Raw genomic sequence first — 25345 nt, 5'->3', positions numbered from 1 at the left:
GCGGCTCCTCARTTCAATACTGTTGTGGACCAACTAGAGGGAGTTCAGAGAAGAACAGTAAAAATTATCAGAGAATTTTAAAAAGTGTAACTTTCACAGAAGATTTGAGGGATATGTGGTTATGTAGAAAAGACAGAAAGAAATATATTAGCTATCTTCAGAAGTGTAAAAGAGAGTGCTATAAAGAGGAAATAGAATGTCCACTGTGGGAAGATCAAAAGCAATGTTTTTAGATTGTGGTACGAGATATTAATATTCAATATCAGAAACAACCTTCTGCTGGTAATGATAGTTAAAGGGCTGGAATAGATGCTTCAAAATGCTGTAAAATATCTCTGAAGAGATGCTTCCAAGAAGAGGTATACAGCACTTGCTCAAAAATGGCACATGGGACACATACTGTATGACCTCCCCAAATCTCACTCATATTTTCCATTTCCAATCGATACACAGAAGACTTCAGGGATGGTAATTTGAAAGTAGTCAGTTTACATTAATAATGACTCCAATGGTGCTCAGTTTCCTGCTTTCATAAACAAAGGAAGTATATAATACTCTAGTTGCTTGGGCTGTGCTAAGGATTGGACATTCCAGAAGTATCTAAATGCAACTTGATGGTTTAAAAGAAAGGTGAAGCTTGTAGTGAAAATTGAAGTGGAAACCTGACATGAGATAAGAATCCCTTGTAAATGGCATAAATCTGCCCTGAGATAAAAAACATTTTGATAATAATTAATAATAATAGTARGCTCCTGAACGTATAAAGATAAATTTGGAAGAATAAAATTAAAGTTACCAATGAAAAGTTGCCTACCCAAAACAGAAGAGTAAAACAGCAGTTCTAATATGTACAGGCTACTTTATTTGTCATCTATCTGGGATTATAACATTGCTAAGGATATGCTTCCAGTTCATGAATTTACAGTGCTTAACTAAAACTGCTGTTGCTTTAGTTCCTCTCTGGTGGATCAAATCATTGCAACATGCAGGAGTTTGCAGCAGAGTACACAGTACCTTGCTTCTATAAATATTGAAAAGAAATGTATGCATCTGCAAAGGTAGAGACAATTTAAAAGGAAAAGGGGATGCAATTTAAACAGTTTGAGGAATATTATTTCAAAAGATAGTTAAAACAGTACTGTAACTAGCCATAAAAATATTCTTCTGTAARAAAGTATTCTTCTATAAAGTATCCTTCTGTAAAAGCAGCAGCAGATTACTATATGCTTAAATTGTTGAGGCCTCAAGTGGTAGATCAATTTTACCAGCAAAGAAAAAAGGTGAAAGTGTAAAGAGAAGCTGGCTGAAAGTCTAGAATCAACACACGTTTGAAGTGAATAAAGATCAATGTGTATCCATAAATCTATGGATACACAATGCATTTAAATAGATCTGAATCTCCCTGAAGGTGATAAARTATCACTTCCTCTTAGGATCGGCTACGTATCTGATGGGACAAGTGACTAGCAGTACTGGCTCTAGGAATGYATCAACTCCTGTAAATAGAGGAGAAGCCAAAGGATATTCATCAGAGTAACCATGTACTATAAGGTATGCTAGTATCACCATCCATGAAATTGATGGAACGGTATGAGAAAAGTACTGTTYAATCAATTAAATTTAAAGTCTTTGATGAGACAAAGTTTGACAGGATAACTATTAAATGTAGCTGTAGAAAACCTGCTTTGACACAGAATGATTTAGCGTGTGAAATGCTTGCTAAAGGAGATCCATCTGTTTACATAGAAAACACTTAAAAATAYGTAAAACTGCTTTAAAAATAAGTGATAGGCAGCTACCTAAAATAACCCACAGTTCATCACAAGTCTTTAATGGTTGCCAACTCCACTACTCTGTAGAGAGTAGTAAGTTCTCCATTTACCCTACTCCATGGAGCAACAAGGGACTGTTGCTGTTACAGCTGGTGAGCTCTCGCCTCCTTCTCATGGAACCAAATTTTCACATGCTGAAAGCAGTAGGGACAAGAACGGCAAGCATAACTACATTTTTGCTCAATAGATAGAAAAGGTAAGAACCAAACCCAAGGAAACAGTAAATTTAAGTAGTGGATATAKTTTCCATTTATAGATGAAGAAACAAAAAAGGCTTACTTTATTTAAATACCGAGCACAACTATGAGATTCTGCTGCAAATATTTTATAAATATGTTCAACTTCTAAGTAGTTAAATATTTCCTCTCAAAGACTGGATATAAACCACCAAAAATAGCTCCCTCTTCAACACTGTTCAAAACTGATGTTGAAAACGGTATTCCCACAGCCCTACTACAGTTAGTTGAACTAAACACATATTGTTGAAGAAGCACTAGGCATTYTCTTTGACACAGTTTTCTATTACCATAGGGTTCTCGCTACAGCTTTTTTCAGATAGTTCATTTGGCATTAGATAATGGTGCATAAAGACAAAAGAAAGATGTGCTCAGTTTTTATATTATTTCAGCACAAAGGTATCTTCTTGTGAAGAACTTTCAGGAGGCATTGAAAATTCAGAAAAAACACTGACATTTAATGAAGTAATTCACAGTGTCATGACTGACAGASCAGCTGTTCAGGTGTGTAAGAAGACAGTGGAAGAGTTAAATTTGTTTTGATGCACAGTTTTGTAAGATCAATTCACCAACTGAACTGAGTAGAAATTCATCATGAAAGTCAGATATAGTCAGATAAAAATAGTTTTCAGTGACTGACATAATCTAAAAGTAGCTCCTATGAACTAAATCAGTAAACTTGTTGCAAAATAGAGATACAAACCCAGCACATTTCCAGCAAAGTCATGAGACAATACTGAAATTGGAGAAGGAATATTATTTATTTTTATTTCCTGCACAATCCTTCCCCTCTAGATCATACACCAATCTATTTTTGTATTGAATTTTAAAAGGAAGTAAGTTATAAGAAAAGTGTCTGCTGTGAAATTTATATACAAAGTAAAAATAAAACTAAAATGCCTAAAACCACTACGGCATGCAGCCTAGAAATAACATTTAAGAAAAGGAAAAAATAAAAGATCAGTGGCACTGCTGGTTGTACACAGCATCAATAAAACGTAACAGGATAGTACAGACAGGTGTTACCGAATTACGACCAGTACTCTGATAGGTACTTTTATGTAGGACTGGCAGAGAATTAGTAAGACTAGACTACCGGACAATGGCACAAACTTGGTTATACAGTGCCTGGACCTGTATAACCAATGCCAAAATGAGCTGTAAAATCAGCTCAATGCTTTTATTAGATTCTCCAATGCTCCCATATCTGAAGCAAGCATGAACAAAGACAGCCTGGATATCTCTTTGCCTACAGCAAAATCTATCTGCTGTAGAGCCTCCTCYCCACTCCCTCATTAGGAGCCTAGCATATTAAGAATTTGGATTTCTATATATAACTTGTTGATACCCCATATCAAAACTTTCCTATTGCACAGTCCCTGTTACCAGCATTAACCAGATTCTGGGTTGCACCTTCCTACAGCAGTACAAAAGCTCCTGGAAAGAAGAAAAGTTAGAAATTATTTGTTCAGCTCTATGCTTTCAGCTCCATAGCAGCCTAAGCTACTTCAACTACCTCAGGAAATTGTGATTCAGAAGAACAGCATGGACAGTACAGGTCACTGGGTAGAGGGACACAAGGCAAAACTTTGGGATGCGCTGCTCAGTGTGACTTTTCAGCACACAGAAGAACCTCTTCCTTTCTCATGCTGTAACAGGTATTACATGCTAAATATATCTTCTATAATTTAAAGAATTCAACAAATGTCATTGTCAAGAAAGTTGCATGACAATGTCATTGTTGTTTCAATTACCCAAGTAATTTTTWTGCAATTAAATGAAATTCTAAAGAGGCAAAGAAAAATATCTCAGGGTTGATTCACAGAAATCCTATACCTTCACATGTCATCTACCAGTCAAAGACAAAAAAGCCACTATTGGTTTATACCTGATAATGTAAWAATCTGAATCTAAGTGTCTAACAAATTGTGTTAATACATTTACAATTTTTTAGGGAAACAAAAGTTTCARGGTGATCGTGATGAAATGAGTTTGACATGTGCACATCATTTTTTCAAAGTGTATGGTTATAAGACCTTCTCCAGCTGAAATACCTACGCTGAACAGTCTTTGATCTGTTTGACCATTCCATCTCCATGGATAGCATCCAAGCATATTCCATTAGMTGAAAAATTAACCTTTCATATTTACCTTTCTTATCTGGGTTTCTTCGACTCATTTTTTCCACCTGAGAAATGGCTTCTTCCCAGCAGCTGTTGCTTGCCTGGATATGAGGCTGAATAAACATTAATTTTTGTTCCAGAACCTGATGGGCTTCTGTTGTTAAATCATGTGTCTCCTTAGTGCTAATAAGTTTTTCAAGTTCATCCTCAAGAATTATTACCCTGAGCGATGAAGAGAGAAACAAAATAAAATATCGATGAATATTTGACTTCACCGTTTCTTCAAGTTTCATTTCATTAACTTCCTGTTATTTTCTCCAAATTCTCATGAACTAGTTTAGCCAAAACCTCAAAGCTGTCCTAAAATTTTAAAATAAGACCACTTCTTCCAAATGGAGATATGCCACTCACCCACATTCGTTATAGTAATCTTTAAATTTAAGATTAAAGGAGTAAGATAGTTTCAACTTTTTCACCAAGGCATTGACAAATCTTTAAAAATATTTGCTAGGTAGTTACTATRAGCTGAACTTTTTTTAGAAAGTGCTTGGTATGTTGAAAATCAATGAAAGATAAGTATGTTTTTGTATTTTTCAAAGGACTGATTAAAGAGAGGAGAGATTTTTATGCATGGCTTTATTGAAACTTTTGCCAGATCTTTAAAGAATAACAAAGAAATAATATTAGATTCCACACTGGACCAAGGCACTTTGACTTCAGACTATGAGAAGATATGTCTAGCTGCCATAGCTGAAAGTTCAGACAGCAATGGGAAAAGTACCAGAACATGGATGGTGAAAAACAATCTTTTAAGAACTGTTGAGAGACTTCTAATGCCAAATAACATCTTTTAAAGTAGTGCTAATACTTTGGAAAAAGACACCTTCACTAAAATCAATTATGAAACAGAACAGGCATGAAGTACTTGCCATGACTATACATCTTCATTGTTCTTGTTTTTAATCTGGGATATAAACTGACAACCCAAAGAGCTTCAGTCTGAACCCTTCTTCCCAAAGGCATGTTCTCTTAATTCATGTGTAAACTTACTCATTCAGCAGTGCCTTGAGATGAAGCTGCAAACTGCGAACTGCTGTGTGGAGACTGTTCAGCTCTTTTGACTTCTGTTTTGTTCTGGTTGTCCGCTCAAAACCCGACTGATGCTGAGTTTCAAAGTACCGATAAAACTCATAGCTTCGCTTAAGCTCCTCTAAGCAGGCAGCATGTGTATGAGGTAGGCCTTGAGTCACATCAGACAAGATATGATGAGGCAAACGTTCTGGGGAAATCAAAGGCTTAGGAGATGCATTGGCTGGAGAGAGCAGTAGTACCAGTCTCCTGAAGAATTCTGAGCTCTGGCCTACCCAGAGCTGAAACAAAACCTACAAAACACAGTAAGGTTAGCTCTTGCACCTGGGAATGTAGCCAACCTCTAAAATAAATGTATACAGATGTATAAAGCAAAACCATTCCCCAAACAACCACAGGAATTCCGAGAAATATAGAAAATCTGCTGAATATTTTTGAAGGATAGCCACACGAGTTCAAATCTCATGAGCCTTAGACGACTGTATAGCTATGAAGTATCTTATATGCAATTATGCTCTAAAGGTTCTCAAAGGCCTAACATTTCATATTCTTATCAGGCAACCTCGTTATTTATTATGATTTCCAAATACTCGATAGCTCATAAAGGGATACCAAAATTCCAGTGGCAGCGAATGCATTTTTTTGCTTTATAACTTCAAGTTATCATTTCTATGATCTACTTGCTAACTACTGCATTGCACCACACAGTCTTGAACAAAAACACTTCACAATTGAAGAAATCTGAGCTGCTCGCTTTCTTTTTTTTTCAGCCAAAGTGAGAAATTTCACCAACGCCATGAAGGAGGGAAAGGCTTATAAGAAATGAATCACTTTACAATGTTATATATGGTACAAATGAGGTCAGTAAGTCTGGGAACAAGGAAAGCCACCACTGTGAATTTTCAAGAACTTCCACTTCAATTGAAATATGAAAATAAGACTGGTTGTCTTACTGTCAACAAAGTTTGTTCCGATGACACCATAAGACCTAGCTATTTAGAGCATGACAGAGTAGTAACATCTTATATCTCTAAAATGAAAAGCAAAGGTTATGATACTTTTCTCTGCAACATCAGACCCTATTAAAAGGGACAAGATTTAAGTAAATAAGAGGTGTAGCCTGAAATCTGTTCCCAAGCATTAAAGACCGAGGAAGACAGGTAATTACCATGTCTTTTTTTTTTCTCCCTCAACTACAAAAGAGTAGCAACAATTTGCTTGTTCTGAGATTTTGGATTTATATGATTTGTCACTAGGTATTTACATCTTTGCACTTGTACTACTATGGACAAGTAACACTTTTTCAATCTGTTAATGATCAAGAGCAAAACACTCACAACAGTAACACAAAAAGTAAATGCTTTCAGATAGATATGGTCAGATATACCGCAGGATAAACCAAAATTACCTGGATATGAACTGACAGATCATTCCAAAAGAAAGAAAAAAAMCAGTGTGAAAAATATGATCTGAACAGAACACAGGGACAAACATGCAAGATTGATCTGGCTGGGTGCTAAAAAAAAATAGTAAGACAAGTAAAGAAAAAAAAAAAGCACAAACAAGTAGGCAGCAATCACCTAAGCATCCCTGAAGAAGGAGTGCTACTCTGAATAAAGTCAGAACTCAGATGATAATGAACATAAAAGAAGACCAGTCCCTTCCCTCCAGACATAAAGCAGAAGTGGCGACACCCAAATGGTAGGACACAAAAGCAGACAATTTTGAGGAGCTGAAAATAATAATCCAAAAGCTATTTAAAAAAAAGGCATGAGGATGAGAGAAAAGGAATTCCAAATGTATATAGAGATGCAAACAGCTTTTTTTTTTTTTTGTCAATAACAACTTTTGATAAAGTTTTACTGGCATTCAACTTCATCCAAAACATCCAACCAGGTCTCCTCAGTTTGGATTAATATTTAAAGTGAAAAATTTATACCCTTTAAAGTAGTCTCATCTGAGCACAAGTTAGCCAACATCCACAAGCTAAATGCAACATATCTGTCATATGGCTTGAACGAAAATTAAAATACTAACCTACAGGCTGTATTCTGCCTGTATTTTAATAGAACAGCAAGTTTTCTCAAAGAAAAAGAAATGCAAAAAAAAGTAGAGGACTACGCATAAATTCAGAGCTCATGACACAAACACGTCACAAGGTTATCTAAATACACCCAGTTTTGCTATCTAAGTATGGATCTGCTTAGGATTGGTTTATGTTAATTGAGCATGATTCAACGACAACACATCCAGCCTACTTCACTGCTGCCAGGTAAACTGAGATTTGCTAGTCTGAGTTTAACTGCACCCACAAARCAATCCAACCAGTTTAAAATAGCTTGAAAGCTAAATTCAGCTAAAGCAGTGCAAACTGTAGGTTTACAAAGACTTAGTTTACAAGCCTGGGCAACTGACTGGCTTCCTGTGTTTAAAGAGAAGTAGATCAATAACTGGGCTTGCAYGGCTGTAATTAGAACTTCAGTTTATTAATGGCAAGAAAAAAATCCCTAAAGGTTACATCTGAYGAAGCTCCTAGCTTACAACTAATTTGACTAAAGCCTCAAAGCTTAGCTACTGCTATTACTAGTAACAGTTACTGCCAGAACAAAATAGGTCAAGGTCTAGGAATTAAGTGAATAAAATGCAACAAGAGTCCATAAAATAGAGAAGTCACATAATAATGGAAATTTCCATCAAAAAGAAAAATGTTAAAAGGGAACTGCCTAGGCAGAGAACCACTAGAATGTAAAGGGATCTGCATTTGATCAAATTAGATATTGTTTTCAATAGCAAACATGTACTCAAGCAAATTAGAAATACTTAACATCCTTAAATAAGATGACAAAAAGGTCACATATGATTGCCATTCTGCCCATTTAAGTGTTTTTCAAAGATCAAAGAACTACACTGGTTCATGGCAGCAGGGAATCTAAGTTTATGATTTCTACTCTTCAGTGTAACTAAATGCAGCTATTACACTTGCAATTACAACTAATTTACATCTTTGGATGTCTCCCTTTTCATTGAAGTGAAGAGACTAGCTAAAAAGAGATGAGTTAATTCTGCTGGGAGCAAGTAAAATCAGAGAACAACAGATTGTTGAACAACAGTCAGAGAAGAAAATCGCATTTAGGGAGGACACTGATCCAGCTGATTATAAAAAACTGATTTGAAGTTAAGTGATTTACAGAAAAGATCCTAATGTTGTACTGAACAACTAACTACTCTTCAATAACATGCAAAAAGAAATCACCGATATGCTAGAAAATGTAAAAAAACACGATATGAGACCACTTATAACTCTCCTTCAGTTCAACCTGTTACTGCACACCAGTACGTAGGAAGCAAATAAATAAACAAACAAACTCAACAACATCAACAAAATCTTAGGGGGGAAAAAAGGTGCCAACTATCCGAAGCAGCAGAGCCTTATGACAACTAAATAGATTTTCATGATGAGCTTTCACGGATGCATTTGTCCTTCTAGGAGAGGTTACCTTGAGTGCAGGCAAGCTGAAGCCATCTGTGAGATTGTGCGCCTCCTCTTCAGACACCTGCTCTTCACTCAGCCCCAGACCCAGCTCCTTAAAAGGGACTACACAGATGTAGTTGGTCACATTGTCGCTCTCGGAGTTTAGAGGGTAGGTTTAGTCAGAGTTAAGGGGGTTAACAAAGCAACATTTGCAATAAGCACACAGAACAGGCAAAAATACCTAAGAGAGTTTCTTATTTCTAGCAGTTTGTATGAAAGCACATACAATTCACCCAAATCTAGTTTAACGGAACATTTTGCAATCCTTATTCATAGCACAGGTTTTAAATGCCTAAAGAAAAATTAGACATTAACATAACATCTATGTCTAAATACCACTATCTAAAAATAAACAAAGTAAAATAAATTAATAAAAAGTCTCTACATTTCTTTCAAGTGAGGAAATAATCTTATCCTTAAATAGTAAATTCCCAAGAAGCAGCTCATGTCAGTCTCCAAAAAGGAAATCAGAAATAAGAGGAGAATAGCACTTGTGCAATTTTAAGTTTCAAAGGTAGCCTACATAATAGTCCCAAATTAGGATTGTGAGACTTCCCTGTGAGTTTTGCCTAGTGAGGACTGCCCAGAGACATTTAAGAAAATGTTCTTTGACGTTCTAGGTATTGAAATGTAGCAGATGCTCCCTAATTGTCATACTGTTAACCCAAAACCAAAGTTTCTMAAAGATGTAATATCACATACACTAAGGTTTCATACAGTCAAAACTTAACTATCTGTAACATATTTTGTGAAGATAACTGTGCTAATGTTCTTACTGCTTTCCTATTTCTTCTGTGGTGGCATAGACATGTTCTTGAGTAGTTAGTCAAGAAAACCAAAGGAAATGTGGCTGTGATGCACTGTGCTCCTTTACCTAATTCGCAAACTAGCTCAGTTAACAGCACAATTTAGGCCCTGATCCTGCAAATTCTGATTCATATACTGAATGATGTTCTTCTGAATAATCTCAGAAGGAATATTGAAATAATCCCACAGATCACACAAAAAAATGTAAGTACATGAGGAAAACACTTGCAAACATGAAGGTCTTAGAGACTGGCTGTTTCAAAGACTACTGAAGTAAACTTTCTATTAGCATTAATTATCATTAGCTCAGTTTTTGTGAACTTTATAGTGATTTCAGGATAAGCTGGTTACTATGTCTGAATAGCAATTACTGTTTCCCACTCTGCATGACCAAATGCAAYACAGCAAGCTCCTGTTCAGAAGATGAAAGCTATAACATAAAAAAAGTGCATCTGGCTTCAATGCACATCACCAGTCAAGTAAGTATTTGAACCTTTCAAAAATGATGAAACTGAGCATATAGGAAGAGATTCCAACTGATCAAAGCTATTGTTATGCAGCAATGCTTTGCACTTGCAAGTCATCTGTGACTTACTTTAGAAACATCTTAGCACAATTCCACATCCTGAAGGGAGTAACCAGCTCAGTGACTCGTGCTCATTTACAAGGAACTACCAAGACTATGAAGAACATTACAAACTACACAGTAGGACAAAATATTTCCAAACTCCTGCTGCTGCCAGATAAGCAGGTTAATCAACTCAACAGCAGGTTAATTCAACAAGGCACTCGGCATTATGAACATCTTACCTTTTTTTTTTTTTCCTCTCCATCATGTACTACTAAAAGATTTAACACTTCTCTGGATTTCCAATTTTATTGATTACATAGTTTTAAAACCACCATAATAATTTTGGCAGGAATAGCAGTGAACTTATCTCTACCAAYATCATTCAGCACACTTAATTATGAAAATGGAAAAAAACCTCCTGTGCTATCTCAGCTCTCTCTCACAATTTTTAGCTGTCAATTCTTTCAATAGTTAGTAATTTTCTTCAGATGCTAGAATCATGACACTCAAGTGAGAATTTATTGTTTTTAAAATGCACATTTCCAATCCTCAGAACTGTGGTGAGATGCTTAAAAAGCAGGAAGCAAGTACCATATGACTCAGACACCAGAAGACAGAAAAAAAAAATCATACACTAGACAGCAATTATTTCAAAATAGCACTAATTTTCGGCTAGCCTCATGCTGGGGAATGTGAAGGAAGACTAGTTCAAGATTTCTGTATGGTTTGAATGAATATCTAGTCACAAAATAGCATATTTTCTTTAAAACAGCAACTAGTGTCATAAGTATATCTTTGCTTTGCAAAAGTAAATATTTGCAAAACATTCATGAAAATAAGGCCTTAATTTAAACTATGATCCTTTCCTTTATACTTTGATTTTACAAACTCAATGCTCTCATCTCTGGGATCACATAAAAAAAAAAAAATAGTACTTGTTTCTGTCTAATCTGTTTTTTGGGGAAGCTACAAGTTATACCCCCTTTTACTCCTAGATTTTCCACCTGCTAAATTTTCATAGGATTGAGAAGATAATGGTAATTTACTCCAAAAGAATTTTACCACTTCAGCAGAAGAATTCTGTATGAAATAAAATTTTTGCAGCCGAGGAAAAATCAATGCTACATATCCGGCCTCTAAACAAACAAATGAAGCTCTCTGTAATTTGTCCTCAAAGTCTAGAAAGAAAGAAGCCTATTAAGTGTACTTCAGAAGCGTGAGTGCAGACAAAACCCTCCTAGGCAAATGACCCAGGAATACAATGTGTTGTGGCCATCAATACTAGCTTGCACAAACTTGGCATCAGCTGGGGCAGCTATTCAAAGTTAACCTGACAAAATGCCCAGCAGATGGAGCACATGGGATGAGGATGATTTATATCTCCTTCAGAGATAAAAGTCAGGACAAAATGCTTTAGCACCAGTTATCTAAAAGACTAATTATACTTCTTGTTAATCCTTCCCTGCAACAAGAAGTCTCCAATAGCATGCACATCTTAAATTGCAATTTCAATATATGTGGATTTCTAAGACAAGCTAAAAAACAACAAYTGCAGGGAACATTAAGACTGTGTAAAGAACTGACCGTAGCTCCAGATTTTCAACATAAAACCTCTCAGGCAGCAGGGCACCTCTTAAATGGGTCATTTGGCCAAATGAGCCACTTATCAAGGCTATGTATCAGCTAGGGATTCCCAGTGGTCTCCTGCATCTCCTATCTTGCCCTCCTCTATTGTAACTCTTCTATTTGTATTTATATTTGTTAAGTGAAAGTAGAACTTACATTACTTAAATTTTTCTATCTCTTTGTGAAAATGCTTTATTCATCCATTTAACTCACATTCATTAYCAGTTGGGAACAAGAGAAGACAAAGCTGCTTAATAACAACCTCTACAAACCCCAAATAAAATATCTGTACAGTGAATACCTAATCTCTAGCTGGAGGCTGATCTTATTTACCTGTACAAAACAAAAATACTAATGCACCCATGTATACAAATCGGCACCAGCACTTTGCTCTTTGAAAGCATGTCCCCATGTAAAAGATTGCCGTTTTGAAATAGATTTTGCTTATTTATGAACATCTTTTGACTTAACCTCATGCACGTTCAAGATGTCTTAGAAAATAGTTCCTAAAGAAGGCTGCTTAGCTACTTTGTTAAGCATGTATAAATACATACTTTCAAGGAAAAAAAAATTATCATGTCATATTAAGCCATAAATAGTGAACTGATCTTGCTGCAAATTAATTTAAAAAGGGATATTCTGACATAGCAAATTTGAAAACCATTTCAGCTACAGATATTTTTACGAGGTTATGAATATATAAGAACCTTCTGCATGAAATCTTACCTTAAATGTAAGTACACCTTTTACTGCATTAGTGAATTGAATACAATTTTTTATATTAATTTAACTCTTACATGTAATAATAGGCATGTCTCAGCTCAAGACCTGTTCACTATAGCCTTACCGTAATAATCATCTTCACTATATCACACATCTCAATTCTAAATTGTAAAGTTCATTATAAGAAACAAGAAGATGAAGGTATATTTCAGGACACATTCCACAGTATCAGGGTATATTTCACATTATCATCCTTTTGTACTACTGTACCACTTAGGAGACCTAGTCACAGACTAAGACTTGATTTTGATAACAGGATATCACACAAAAAAAAATGATCCCTAGAGCCAAAGGCTCACCACTGAAGTGAATGACAAGTATTTAGCTCATGCAATACCATCAACTGAATACTGCCAAATGAGGAAATGCCAAATGAGTTTATTTCCCACTTATATATAAAAGTTTACATGAAATGCACACTGCATGGTTCAAAGCTTTCCTGATTTGATGAAATATCTTATTTCAACGTCAGACTCTCAGGAAAAGAAAAGCAGACAATGGCATTAGAAGATTGGCACAGCAGAAGAAAGCATCATGGATCRTATCATTCAATGATGTCAACAAATACCGCACCGTGGAAGGAAATGAAGTTATGAGAAGTTGTATCATGTAAAGATCCAGTTCAATTTCATAATCTTTGATTCTCACACTCTAAGTGCTATGCCCAATCAACTGACAGAGTTTCAACATGTTGTTTCTCATCCCACATGATTCACTCTGACATTTCATATCCTATTTAGATGTTTGCATTCTTAAGAAATTACTGATTTCTTATTCTTTAAAAAGAGAAAAATGACTCAAAAGAACGATCAGTCATCAATTAAACTGGAACTAAAGCTTTAGTATTTTGTGTATTAGCTGTGAAGATTCAAGATTTGCTCTCCTCCAGACTAGCTGGCATTTCACATATTAAATTCCTATTGAAAGACGTTTCAAGTAGAAATAATTCAGTTTTTCCACTTGTCTAAATACAGAGATAGAACTGGTTTGTTACAAAGGTACAAACAATATGCAGTATAATAAAAAACATTTCTTGAAACCGTATTTTGACGATCCAGRAAAGAGAGTCTTTTTTTCAATGTCATTTTGTAATATTGTTCCAAATGTTGAATATTTAAAATGTCTGTCTAATATTTTTTTCCTCTGATAAAAGAATCTTATTTTGCTATGGCTGGTGTAAATCATTAATAGTGCAGTATGTTCTGACTTTGTAAAATCAGATCTTTTCAAAAAGAACTGTAAAAGTAATTGTAAATTAAATTCATAATTGGGATCTCATTTCCAGACATTTGATCAAAGTTCTTTTCCTTTAATTTATCATCTTACTTACTAAATCTCCCCAATTCCTTCTTCTCCATGTGTAGGCCAGTTTGTGCTAACAGTCTGATGWTGGACAAGAGTTTAAAGTTGTCATAACTGGCAGCTGTGAGTGCTTTTGACATGAAGGAATCTCTGGTCTCCCCACCATAACAGTAATATCTAATTGCACAAGGCAGTGGAATCTGTTTGAAATGTACTGCTTGACAWCAGTGCTCGTATGATAAACATGGTATCTGTTGAATTTTCAGGCATTCATGATATGTAGGGAAAACTCCAAATTAAGATAAATTGGAGCTACCCCAAAGCTGTTCTTAATTAACCTAGTGGGGATGAGGAATCCTTTACTCATCTTCTTCACATTTAGATTTCTTGTTTTCTGTTTTCATGCACTGCTGAGTAGACCCGGCCTGTATCTCAACCCACATGCTGCCATTGTATTTTTTTCCATTACATTACGCATAATTATAATACTTCTCTTTCCATTTGTCAAGAATTTTTACACTGTCAGCTTCAAAATATTTTTTGCCATTTACTTCTGCTGGCCCTTACTACTGTGATTACTGTGATAACCACACAGTAATTTGCTATAAGGGAATATCCATCTTAAAATCATTAAAAAGCAGACATAAATGCCAAATTACCCAAAGTAAAAAAAATCACATTCTTCTTTTCCTTAATTTAAGATCCATTCCATCAGCTCAGCTGTTACAAAATTAAATGACAATCTAATACACACCAATATTCCTTGAACATATAACCTCTCTAGCTACAGCAACARTCTACACACCTTTTCACAGCTGCTACTGGACTTCCTTTCTTCATGGTGGAGGAATATTTGGGAAGGCCACATTAATTGACCCCATTTTCAGTTCTCTTCCCATGTTCTTAAAGTCATTCTTCATTATTTCCAACCTAGATATCAGTTGTTCTCATACTTACTTGAAACATATTCTCAGAACATTTTTTCTTTCTCTACATAGCAAATGCAGCCCACAGCTAGAAGTGAAGTCTTGAGCCCAGAATGGGGATTCCTATCCCTACAAGTTATTACTTGTAATGCAAACAAATACTCATTTCCTTCAAAGTAAAAAACATGTACCCATAGCTCTGTGTGTGCATGTGTATGCACGTGTGCCCACTTAAACCATCACTCAATATATCCATCTACTTGCCCAGCAAGATATATTAATCAAATGTTATGTTCCAGAGAGACAAAACAAGTCATTTGTTATGACAGATTTTCACTGCTTGTTTTACCACCAGCTTCTGTTTCTATGCATGTGGTTTTTCAGATCAGGAAYAGATATGTTTTCTTCTTTACCATAATACAGAGTGATGACATTATTTCCCATGCAGTATAATAAACACCGAAAAGCAACTTGAAAGACTAATGCAATAAAAGAAAGTCTACAATTCACTGAAGAAATACAGATGATGCTTCATGAAACTAAATCTGAACAAAGTGTTCTAGTTTGATTCACTTGTAAATGTGCTCTTTGCCTAATTAATATAGTAAAACCTCCATCCAGCTTGTCTGAACCAGAAAAACAACTTACCTTTGGAGGGGGGTGACAAATGAAAGGACACACAGCTCAGAGCAGAGGTATTTTGGTGCAAGGAGAAAAGATGTCTGAGAGGAATTATAAAACAAAACCTCAAAGGACTCTGAACTACCTATCAGTATGCATCCAAAGGCACAGGCATCAGTAACTGGGACAGTGTTTTCAGTATATAGAATCTTGTATCACACCGTACAGTACAGAAAACACAAAAATTTTAAGAATGCTCCAAACCATGCACAAAGCACAAAGTTATCATGCTTCTCCCTGACATCTTTTCCTAATTTCTTGTATAGATGTAATTAGATACTGCATGTTTCTAGTCAAGCAAACTCTAAGCATCAGCACAACTACAGATAGGTAACAYTAATCAAACATCTGAACTTGTGAGTTTTTTATAGAAAGGATATTTTTTCAGCATGTACAGAGTAGCCAGTCTTGAAGCTCGAAAGTTGGCTCTGACAGATCGATAAACAGCTTTCCGGAGACCAATAAGATGCTGGCTAGGATGCTGTCCAGCTTTATTAAATGGGCAAGCAGCACTGACCCTGTCAAGCAAACTTGAAAAGTAAAATGTGATACAACTGTACAGATGTCCTAAAGTATTTTTAAAAGACAATTCATTAGTCTTCACATTCCATTACTTACAAAACTTTTTCAAATGGTTCAGTAAATACAGGAGCGAAAAAAAAATCCTTCATGTGAAAGATAATTTTAATCAAAAATTTTGATAATTGGACCTGATTCTATACTCATCTGAGCCATGGAAAAACTTGTATGGGCATCTATGTTCTCCAAAATTCTTCAAAAGAATTCAGTAAAAGTGGGCTGGCTATTACATTACCTCTGATACAAAACTATCATAGGCCCAAGTAAGCTTTTGAAATTTTWACACAGAGATACTTAAACACATCTCTATATGCAAATTAACCTTTTTGCTCTGTAAATATTTTTTGCAGAAAAAGAATGTGCTACTAAATACTGCTATTTCAGCAAAACATTATTTTCTTTCAATCTTCTCCCTCTAGAATTTCACTGGCAATACATACAAAATTCTAATATCCAGTTATCTTTTTCATATACAGCCTGATTCCAAACTAAGGCTAAGATACTGAAAAYAGCCTACGTGGATCTTTCATCCACTCTACTTGCTGGCACCATTTCTGCTAGAATCAGTTCAAGAATGGACATGGTGTGGCCGACAGGACTGATGGATTGTTTGGGGAGTGGAAGCATGCTCCTGCCATCACCTTTGCTGGGGCAAAGTAAGGGTGTGCTTTCATCACACCCTGCAGTCACACAAAAGGGAAAAGTTTACAGGGAAMCTGGTGAGATTGGGGTGGGCTGCTGCCTTAAAAACACTTTCAGTAACCCACTTCCATCTGACTCGAGAGCTGACTAAGCCAGCAGACCTGACACTGCTGGAAATGTTGGTCCTACCACACAAACTTAGCTTGGCCATGCTGCACGTTGACTGTGAGGGAGAACAGCTTACGGCCTCCTAGCTGTCAACTAGGAAAAGCAATGCAGCCTCCAAGGGAGTTGGGCCTATATCAGTATATTAGGCATGCTTTCTTAACGCAAAGGAGATTTATGCCAAACAGCAATATACTAAATACATAAGTTAAAATATCCTCATACTATATTAAAATATTCTCGTACCATAATAAAATACAAAAGTGGCATTAAAATAGTTTACATAACATCTCATAAACATAGAATATTTTAAAATATATAAAATCAAACTGTGTTAATTTCAGTTTCTAAAGCAAACAATAGCGAATTTAGCAACAGAGCTAATCATGCCTTAAGTTTCACTTGGGAACACAGCATGTAATATAGTACATGCCAACCTCTAATATTTCCCTAGGTTTTGAAGATAATAGTTGCAAATGTTTATAGATAAACTCTCATATTAGTTTGTAGACTTAGGTTCTGGGTGAATGTCAGAAGCAGGTCTGAAGAAGAAGAGTAAAATTACTATCAAAAAGAGAAAACAACCTATGTTCTGCTACAGCAATGTAGACATTTCCAGCTCCTTTACAGAACAAATACTGCACAACTCATGCAGCAACTCATGTAATACCAGTACTTAGCAAAACAATTTATTTTGCTTCTGGGGAGGTTTGTTTCAGTGCTATTTATAAAATAATTCTTTATTCCAGTAATGTTAAGTTAATGTAATATGCTGTAGAATTCTATGTGCCAGACATATCACATCCCTACTTCCCTAATGGTTCATTTATCTTCTATTTATTGTAATTGCCCTTACAAAATATTACCAGCTTTGTGTATAATATACAAAATAGCAAGAAGGAATCTTGCTATTTTACTAAAATGCACAAATAGAAATAAAAAAAGTAAGGATGAATTTCCTCTTTCCTATTGTTCCAAACCCATTTCACTTGTGAACAACTATGACATATTTATCCCTTAGGCTCACAAGCCMAATTTTAAATAGGCTCTCACTTTTAACAAACTTGTACAGTCAGACATTAGTAAAATCCAACATGAGAGCAGTTCTACAAAGATGCTACATACGCCAATCAAGGTTTTAGAGTCTGATTTCTACTTTAAAACATACTAGGACAGCAGTATTTTGGAGAAAAGCCACTTATCCCAGGGACAGACAAGAAAATAACTGCTTTTTGCTTAGTGCTGCAGCCTCTCATTATATCTCTCCACAGTTTTGATTTCATAATATGCAAGACAATGGAGACACTTTCATTAGCCAGTGGAAATTCCAGGCGGCAACCTGTGACAGGGATTCATTTGCCTAATTGCAACAGAGAGAGAAATTGTGCCATTCTGCCTGAGCAGAGTGCTGTCCTACCTTGGCTACACAATTTTGGCAAACCAAACTCCCCTGGCGAGAGCTCAGGCATCTCTGCACGGCCCAGTCAGTGCCACGCAGACATACGCTAAACGACAACAGCAACGTTGAACAGTTCTGAAGGCCAATCTGAAGTCAGAATAGTCAGTTGCCTTTGACAGCAACTAATGTAAAAGAGGCCAGAAAGGGTTCTTAGTTTCCTTTCCAAGTGGCTGCTGTGTTTTTTTTTCCTGAGTGGGAGGGGAAGACATAAAGGCAAAATCATGTTCTGATGTGTTTAACAATGGAAAACAGACCAAAATCTTGTCAAGAATAATTTAACATTTATATAGACTGTCAAATACCAATTAACCAGGGGCAAAGGGGACAGAATAAAGCAAAGTCAAAAATCTTTTAAAGCATATATGTTAGGCTATGAGAATGTAGCAATGGATGGTGCAGTGGAGATAAAAAAAAAACTGTTGTGGGATGCAGGCAGAGAACTTTGGATCAGAGCTTATCTGGGCTTTTTATCAAAGGAGTTTAGTAAGAGTACAACTAACCTATTTCTGGACTCAGTATATTTAAATGTCAGCTCAGATATCATTCCATTCATCACATGGTTTATGTAGAGTCCAGATCATGCACAGCTAACAGCATATTAAAACAGCAGCATACATATCAACAAGCAGGGCACTCTGCTATCTGGCTGAAAATGCACACAAAATTTCTTCCAGGACATAAAATGGTACAAAATGGTACTCATTAACTTTTCAGGTGCCACCATTTCCAGTGCCACATGCCACTCTCTGAATAACCATTAAGACATTGACAACATTACTGCTGGAGAACATACTAAACTTTGTTCTGCTGAGATTTACTGTAGCAAAAATCTGGAAGGAAAGAAGGAGCAGCTACCTTTTTGGATCACAAATGAAGTGTTATCTCATGCAAAGAATTACATGCCCTGCATAGCAGCATCTCTAACACATATGAATGTAGAAAAGGGCACACTGGAGTTAGAACTTCCCCTGGAATAAACCCGATCAAAACCTGTAGGGCACTGAATTCTTCATACTGGACAAATATTCCAATGAGGAGGCTGGCACAGTCAGACTTCTACTCCATCCATAGTCCAAAATCACTTTAAAAGCTTGCCAGAGTTTGAAATAAAGGGGCTATWAGATCAAGCATCAGCTTATAGACAGTCTGTTTTTTGTTAATCTGTTATCTAAGATATGTTGTAAAAGAACAAGGAACTAGCCATTTAAACACTGACCACAAGTTCATTCACTTAAACTTAGGAAACAATCCAAATATTTTTCTCTTCTGTAATTTGGACAAGCCCTAACAACATTTTTTTTAAAAAATCCGTTTGCAAAGATAAGACTGACTATTGCTTAACTATATGCTTCCTCAGCAAAAAAGAAAAAAAAACACAGCTAGGCAGACTTAAGACATGCTTACACATTCCAAAGAGAGAATAAAACTTTTCTTCAGCAAAGTGTAATGAAGGTATCGCAAGCTAGAAAATTAATTCAAAATGTGAAGCCTACAGTTTCCAGCTTGCATGTAACAACATGTGCCTGAGAGCAGAACAGTTGACCTGTCATTAACAATCTCTTGGTGCACACAGGGGAATTTTGTTGTTTTCAGAAAGAAGCCAACCGGATTTTAGTTACTGGCATTTCTCACCTCCTTTAACCTTAAGTCTTACTGGCTCAGGTACTCTTCTAACAATAGCTTGCTTAAAGGGAAGAGGACACCTGGCAGTGAGCACGCACACAAGTGGGCCTGTTGGCTCTAAGATCAGTGCAAACATTGAACATATTCTAGTGTCCTTTTACACAGCAGATAAGCAAACAGTTGTCAATTAGTTTCAAGAGCTAAATAACTAATAACACTCTCATGACCTTCAAGTGGACAGAGGCAAATTCAGCAGCAAATAATTTAAGGTTCTAAACATCTCAGCAATTGTATGCAAGAAAAATAAGTGTTTAAAATACTTTAAGGGGGGAAATAACCTTTGATGGTCTCTTCTGATTACTGTGTTCTCATTACTTCAGGCTATTATTTGTTAAATAAAAATGGCTTTCATCTTGTGCACTGAAATATGAATTATTACTTGCAGGTCAGTTTGTTTACACTGAATTGGTAACATAAGATACTAAAAAACCCATCTCCTGAAAATGGTTAACTAAATTGGTTCAGTCCATTTCACTTATTTATTTCACTTTCTGACAGTGTGGGAGAAAATTTTCAAAAGGCTTAGTTGCCCAATTCAAAAAATTTTGGGAGACTTAATTGTCCTTCAGGATGCACAATTTTAACAACCGTGTTATGATTTGTGTTTCTATGCTGACRAACATAACTATGATAATTATACTATTCTGTGTAAGTGAAAAGTTTTAAGTATTACGTTTCTCGGTAATTCCATTCACTATGGCAAACAGTGTAATGGGACTATTTTAGAAGACATCTGGCTTGAATGGATTTGTGTATTAAATAAAGTGAAATATAGACTCACAGGGTAAATCCTCTGGAAATGACTTCAGTCTCTTGAATGAGTCGCAGAGCTTTTCTCACAAGATTAGTAAAAGCTCGGCTATTTGCCACCGTTTCTTCCAGCTGAAGGCAGTATTTTTGCAGGGATATTTGCAGCTTGGCTGTCTTCCATGTACTCCACACTCGTAAGATGGCATAGACAAGCAGAGCTAGTCCCCACAGTAGCCAAGATGATTCCTTCCACCATGAAGGAAGCATAAGCAGTGCACTTACAAAGGCAAGCAACAGTGAGACATCCCTGCAAGCAAAGGAAGTAGCATCATCCACAGATTCCTGAGGTTAAGCAAATGGGAAAATCATGAAGTAGTTGATTACAACACTTGAGATTTTATTATGAGGCTTTTATGCAGGTTCTGAAGGGAGCTGTAAATACCAAAACCAATTCTTGTTGGCAGATTTACACACGACTTAAAAAAAAAAAAATGAGAGAGAGAGAGAGAGAAGTGACTACTCAGCATTTTAAACAAGAGTGGAATATCTGTATTTCCAGGTTCAAGAGAACCGTTGCAAAGGGCATGTTTGTTTGGGTAACAAAATCCTCAAGTAACAATAGATTTATTTTTTTCCAGATTCTGACTCATTTAACTTTGACACCAACATATCACTAGTTTTTAGGACACATTTTAAGAAAGACGGCTTCAAGAACCCTTTTAAAAAATTTGCCAGCTTTTTTAAATCCTGAAAGAACAAGTCACTAGCGTCTCGTATCAACTATTTCTTAAGGGCATTTTAAAATTTCATAAAACTGTTATTTTCATTTAGAAAGATTCAACAAAAAATAGGTAATTGCTAGAAAATAAACTACGGTTTTCTGAAGTAGTACTGTCTACTCAATTATTCCCTTTGTCTTTGTTAATTTAATTCTTCCTTCCAAAGTGTAGCACTACACGCTTGCCTTCATTGACTTTCCTATCAAWTTTAAGATCATAGAATCATAGAATCACAGAACTGGTAAGGTTGGAAGGGACCTCTGGAGATCATCTGGTCCAACCTCCCTGCTCAAGCAGGGTCACTCTAGAGCAYGTTAGACAGGGTTGCATCCAGACGGGCCTTGAATATCTCCAGAGACGGAGACTCCACAACCTCTCTGGGCAACCTGTTCCAGTGCTCTGTCACTCTCACAGTGAAGAAATTCCTCCTCATAAGTTGGAGAATTGAAGATAATTCTYCAGTTTGTCATGATCCTTCTGAACTCCTACTCTATCCGCTAAAACACTTGAAAACTTGGTGTCATCTGTAAACTGAGTGATATTCACAAATTTTCTAAGTTTCAAGCAGTTAATGAAACAATGAATAGTTCTAGGACCAGGACAAACCACTAGAGAAATTCAATGAAAATGCTCTGCTATTTGACAGTAAGCATCAATAATGACACTTTGTATCTTGAATCATTTTAAACCTGTTTTGGCTTTATAATAATTCTATCTATTTACCTAGCACTGGACTGTGTTAGGAGGTATCATACTTACTACGTCCTGTCTGTTCCTGAGCAAGTCACTCTATCAGACCACCCCTCACCCTTCTTTCTTCTCAAATAGAGGAAGTAGTTGTTTAGACAGTGCTGCAACAAAATCCTTCAGCATTTTAGAATGAATTTCACTAACCTCTGCTAACTTAACTGCATCTTATTTAACTATTTAGTCTCTTCTGTTATTCTACACCTGTGAAAATTAATTGCCCCATTAACATGCCTTATAAAGACCACAGCAAAGACAACACTCAATACTTAAATATTTGAATCACTGTTATTTACTCTTCTTCACATAGTATTATGAACTCTATTCCTCATATTCCTATGCAATCACTTTTATCCAAATTCCTGTGCAGAGAACAAAACAAGTCTAATAAGCTCTGCTCAGGGACATTAAGAGGACATGGAGACAGCAAGACTGATACCTGAATTTTCTTCCTCTCTTCTTCTTTAATAAAGGTGCTAAGTCATTAGTGCTACCTTAGTAAAGTCCATTTGATTATCTTAGCAGTCTCTTAGTTACATAAATAAAGTATTTTTAAAAGAGTGATTTGAGATAGCTGGCATTTTCKTAGTTAACTGGACAGGCAAATAACAAGACAGATTTCTCCCCATTACTCAGAATCAAATCTAAAATGGCTGCTTCCCGAAATAACTCCCTTTATTTTTATACCTTCAGACCTCCTCCTCTATTCCACAGCAAGAAAAGCGAAATCTCTTCTCTTTTTCATATTGCGTAAGTTAAACTCTTTTGTACAAATATTCACATTTCTCACTGCTGTTTTTCTTGAACCAACCTTTCTTAGTCTATTTATTCTATTCTAACAATATTAACTAATTTAGTACAAATTCAGTCATGCACTTCTCAACTCAGCAATAGAATATCCACTTCCAAATCACCACTGTACAGCTTTTGAAATTAAATCAGTCATTTTACTTTTTCCAGACAGCATGTAAGAGGGTTTGTAAATATCCATCTATGCTCATGTGGCTACCTCAGATTAAAACCTACTCTTTCTTACAATTTCCAAGGAAAAAATATACTTCTCCAGAATTTAGGACTAATGGACTAAAATGAAATCAAGACTCAGATCTTAGACAAAACAAAAAAATAGTTATTTTCTTGTTGCACTTTACACTAAGAACACAATCCTTTTTTCTTGCTTCTCAGTGAATATAGTCATACACATTTTATGTACAATACCAAATATTAGGAGTTGCTAGGGAGCGTAGAGTTGGAAGCTGTCCATTTTCCTGTTGCTTGCACTGCCCTGCAGACAGGATACCAGGGTCAAGCAACTCAATCAGTTCCACATCCTCCTGTAGCAGAACTTCCTGTTGCAGGATGGTACAGAGTATGTCAAATCGAAATCCAACATCCTTAACACAAATGGACAAGAGAAAAACAGGCATTAGTAGAGAATATGCACATTCTTAAAATTAAGTTATTAAACCAAAGAAAACATGCAGATCTTCTATACTTCACTGATAACTGTCCTTTCCAGAAGATTCCAGGGGTATTTCAGTTATATCACAACTAGCTACCTCATTTTTTTCTAAACACGCTTAACTTTAAAAACCCTTGTCCCACCTACCGGTGCAGTCTTGCAAGGTGCATCACACTGACCCTGTAATCTGACTTAGACAACAACAATTTCTGGAAACATGCTACAAATTATGCCGAAATATCTGCATAGGCATCAGAAGACATACTGTATCTATTAGATCTGTAATAAAACTGTAATCATTTTTTCTTTTTAGCACTTGCATTAGCAAACTAAAAACAAAATAGAGATATTACAAATTAGCCAACAAAAAGTCAGTAGTAGACTATTTAATAACAATGGGGTCGATRAGCCAGACTCAAGTTCCCCAAGGGGCAGTGAAGTTCTCTTCTGCACAATTCTATGACCTTTCCCAAGGGAACTTGATTCCAAACATGAAATAGTATGGGACCCTGGAGACCTGACACTTGCAAACTCAAGACAAACTTCAGAGAGCTGCTCATGGACTTGATGTCACCATAAGCATTTGCTACTTTTTGCCTGTGGCTACAAGACAAATACACAGCTCCTGAACACAAATATATGCATTAGAGAAGCCCTCTGAAATTTTAAGTTGCATATCATGCCAAACTAATTACAGAATGCTTTAAGTGAAGAGTATCACAATACAACCCAACAAACATTGAACATGTGTATCTTTGTGTCTAGCTAGATTATGGGAGGGAAAAGAGAACGTTTCTATAAAACAGCTCCCTCTGATAGAAGCTGTTAACAGAAGTTTGAAATTTCACAGTACAAAATCCTTTTAGTTCTGTTATTGAAAGAACAAGATTACTTATAGAAGAGTTAGCCAGCTAGTCCAAAATCTAATTGCATACATTGATGTCATTCTAGATAACTTGCATTCTGAATTTATTGAGAAAGATTTATTTCAGAACAGTGTTCAAGAAGAAACTTAGCCCTCCTCTAACCTATCCTGTGTCACTTCAGTATCCTACTGTAATGGGTAGCAGGAGAAACATGTTTTCCRTACTCTTTCACTCTCTCATCCTCTCAAGAAAGCAAAGCTAAAAAAGCTATAAAGATAATACCTTTAGTTGAAAGGGGAACAGGGAGTAAGARAAAAAAGACAATCAAAGTTCAGTACTGAGGAGATACAGAGGAAATTTTGTCCTCTTGAGATAAGGGTGACAGATTAGCAATTAGACTTGGCAGATCTCTTGGAGAAATGGAAATCCCTGATGTCTCATGTTGTTCAACATTTTGTTTTTGAAGCTACACTGGAAAACATCATTCCTACATCACAGCAGAAAAAGGCCAAACTTGTAGCTCTTTAGATTCTGAGATGTTCTGACTAACATGACGTATCTAAATGAAAACGATATACAAAACTTATTTCATCTCTGCTTTTTACATCTGGGCTAGCCAGATGCTGTCTCCAAGAGAAATAAATATGGACTGTAGGTTCTTGCATTTATGTGCACCATTTATCAAGTTTTGCAAAGACTCACAAA

General features: G+C 36.0%; 1 protein-coding gene across 5 annotated transcripts in view; it reads right to left on the bottom strand.

Moving 5' to 3' along the window:
- VEZT (vezatin, adherens junctions transmembrane protein) overlaps window positions 1-25345 on the bottom strand; it is a 53779-nt gene that overhangs the window by 8040 nt on the left and 20394 nt on the right. For 4 of the 5 annotated variants that reach the window (XM_085321326.1, XM_085321330.1, XM_085321328.1 and 1 more), the window contains 6 exons: window positions 23531-23706; window positions 20818-21093; window positions 15889-16038; window positions 8778-8925; window positions 5242-5573; window positions 4220-4413 (listed from right to left, as the gene is read on the bottom strand). In XM_085321326.1, coding sequence (XP_085177452.1) covers window positions 4220-4413; window positions 5242-5573; window positions 8778-8925; window positions 15889-16038; window positions 20818-21093; window positions 23531-23706 — 1276 coding nt within the window. The remainder of the gene's footprint in view (window positions 1-4219; window positions 4414-5241; window positions 5574-8777; window positions 8926-15888; window positions 16039-20817; window positions 21094-23530; window positions 23707-25345) is intronic. The other variant, XM_085321327.1, reaches the window with a different exon arrangement.

The sequence above is a fragment of the Rhea americana genome, unplaced genomic scaffold, assembly GCF_003343005.1.
Source record: "Rhea americana isolate MKP2758 unplaced genomic scaffold, rheAme1 scaffold_69, whole genome shotgun sequence".
Lineage (NCBI taxonomy): Eukaryota > Metazoa > Chordata > Aves > Rheiformes > Rheidae > Rhea > Rhea americana.
Note: the sequence above shows the minus strand (reverse complement) of the source record. Positions and strands in the feature narration are given on the sequence as shown.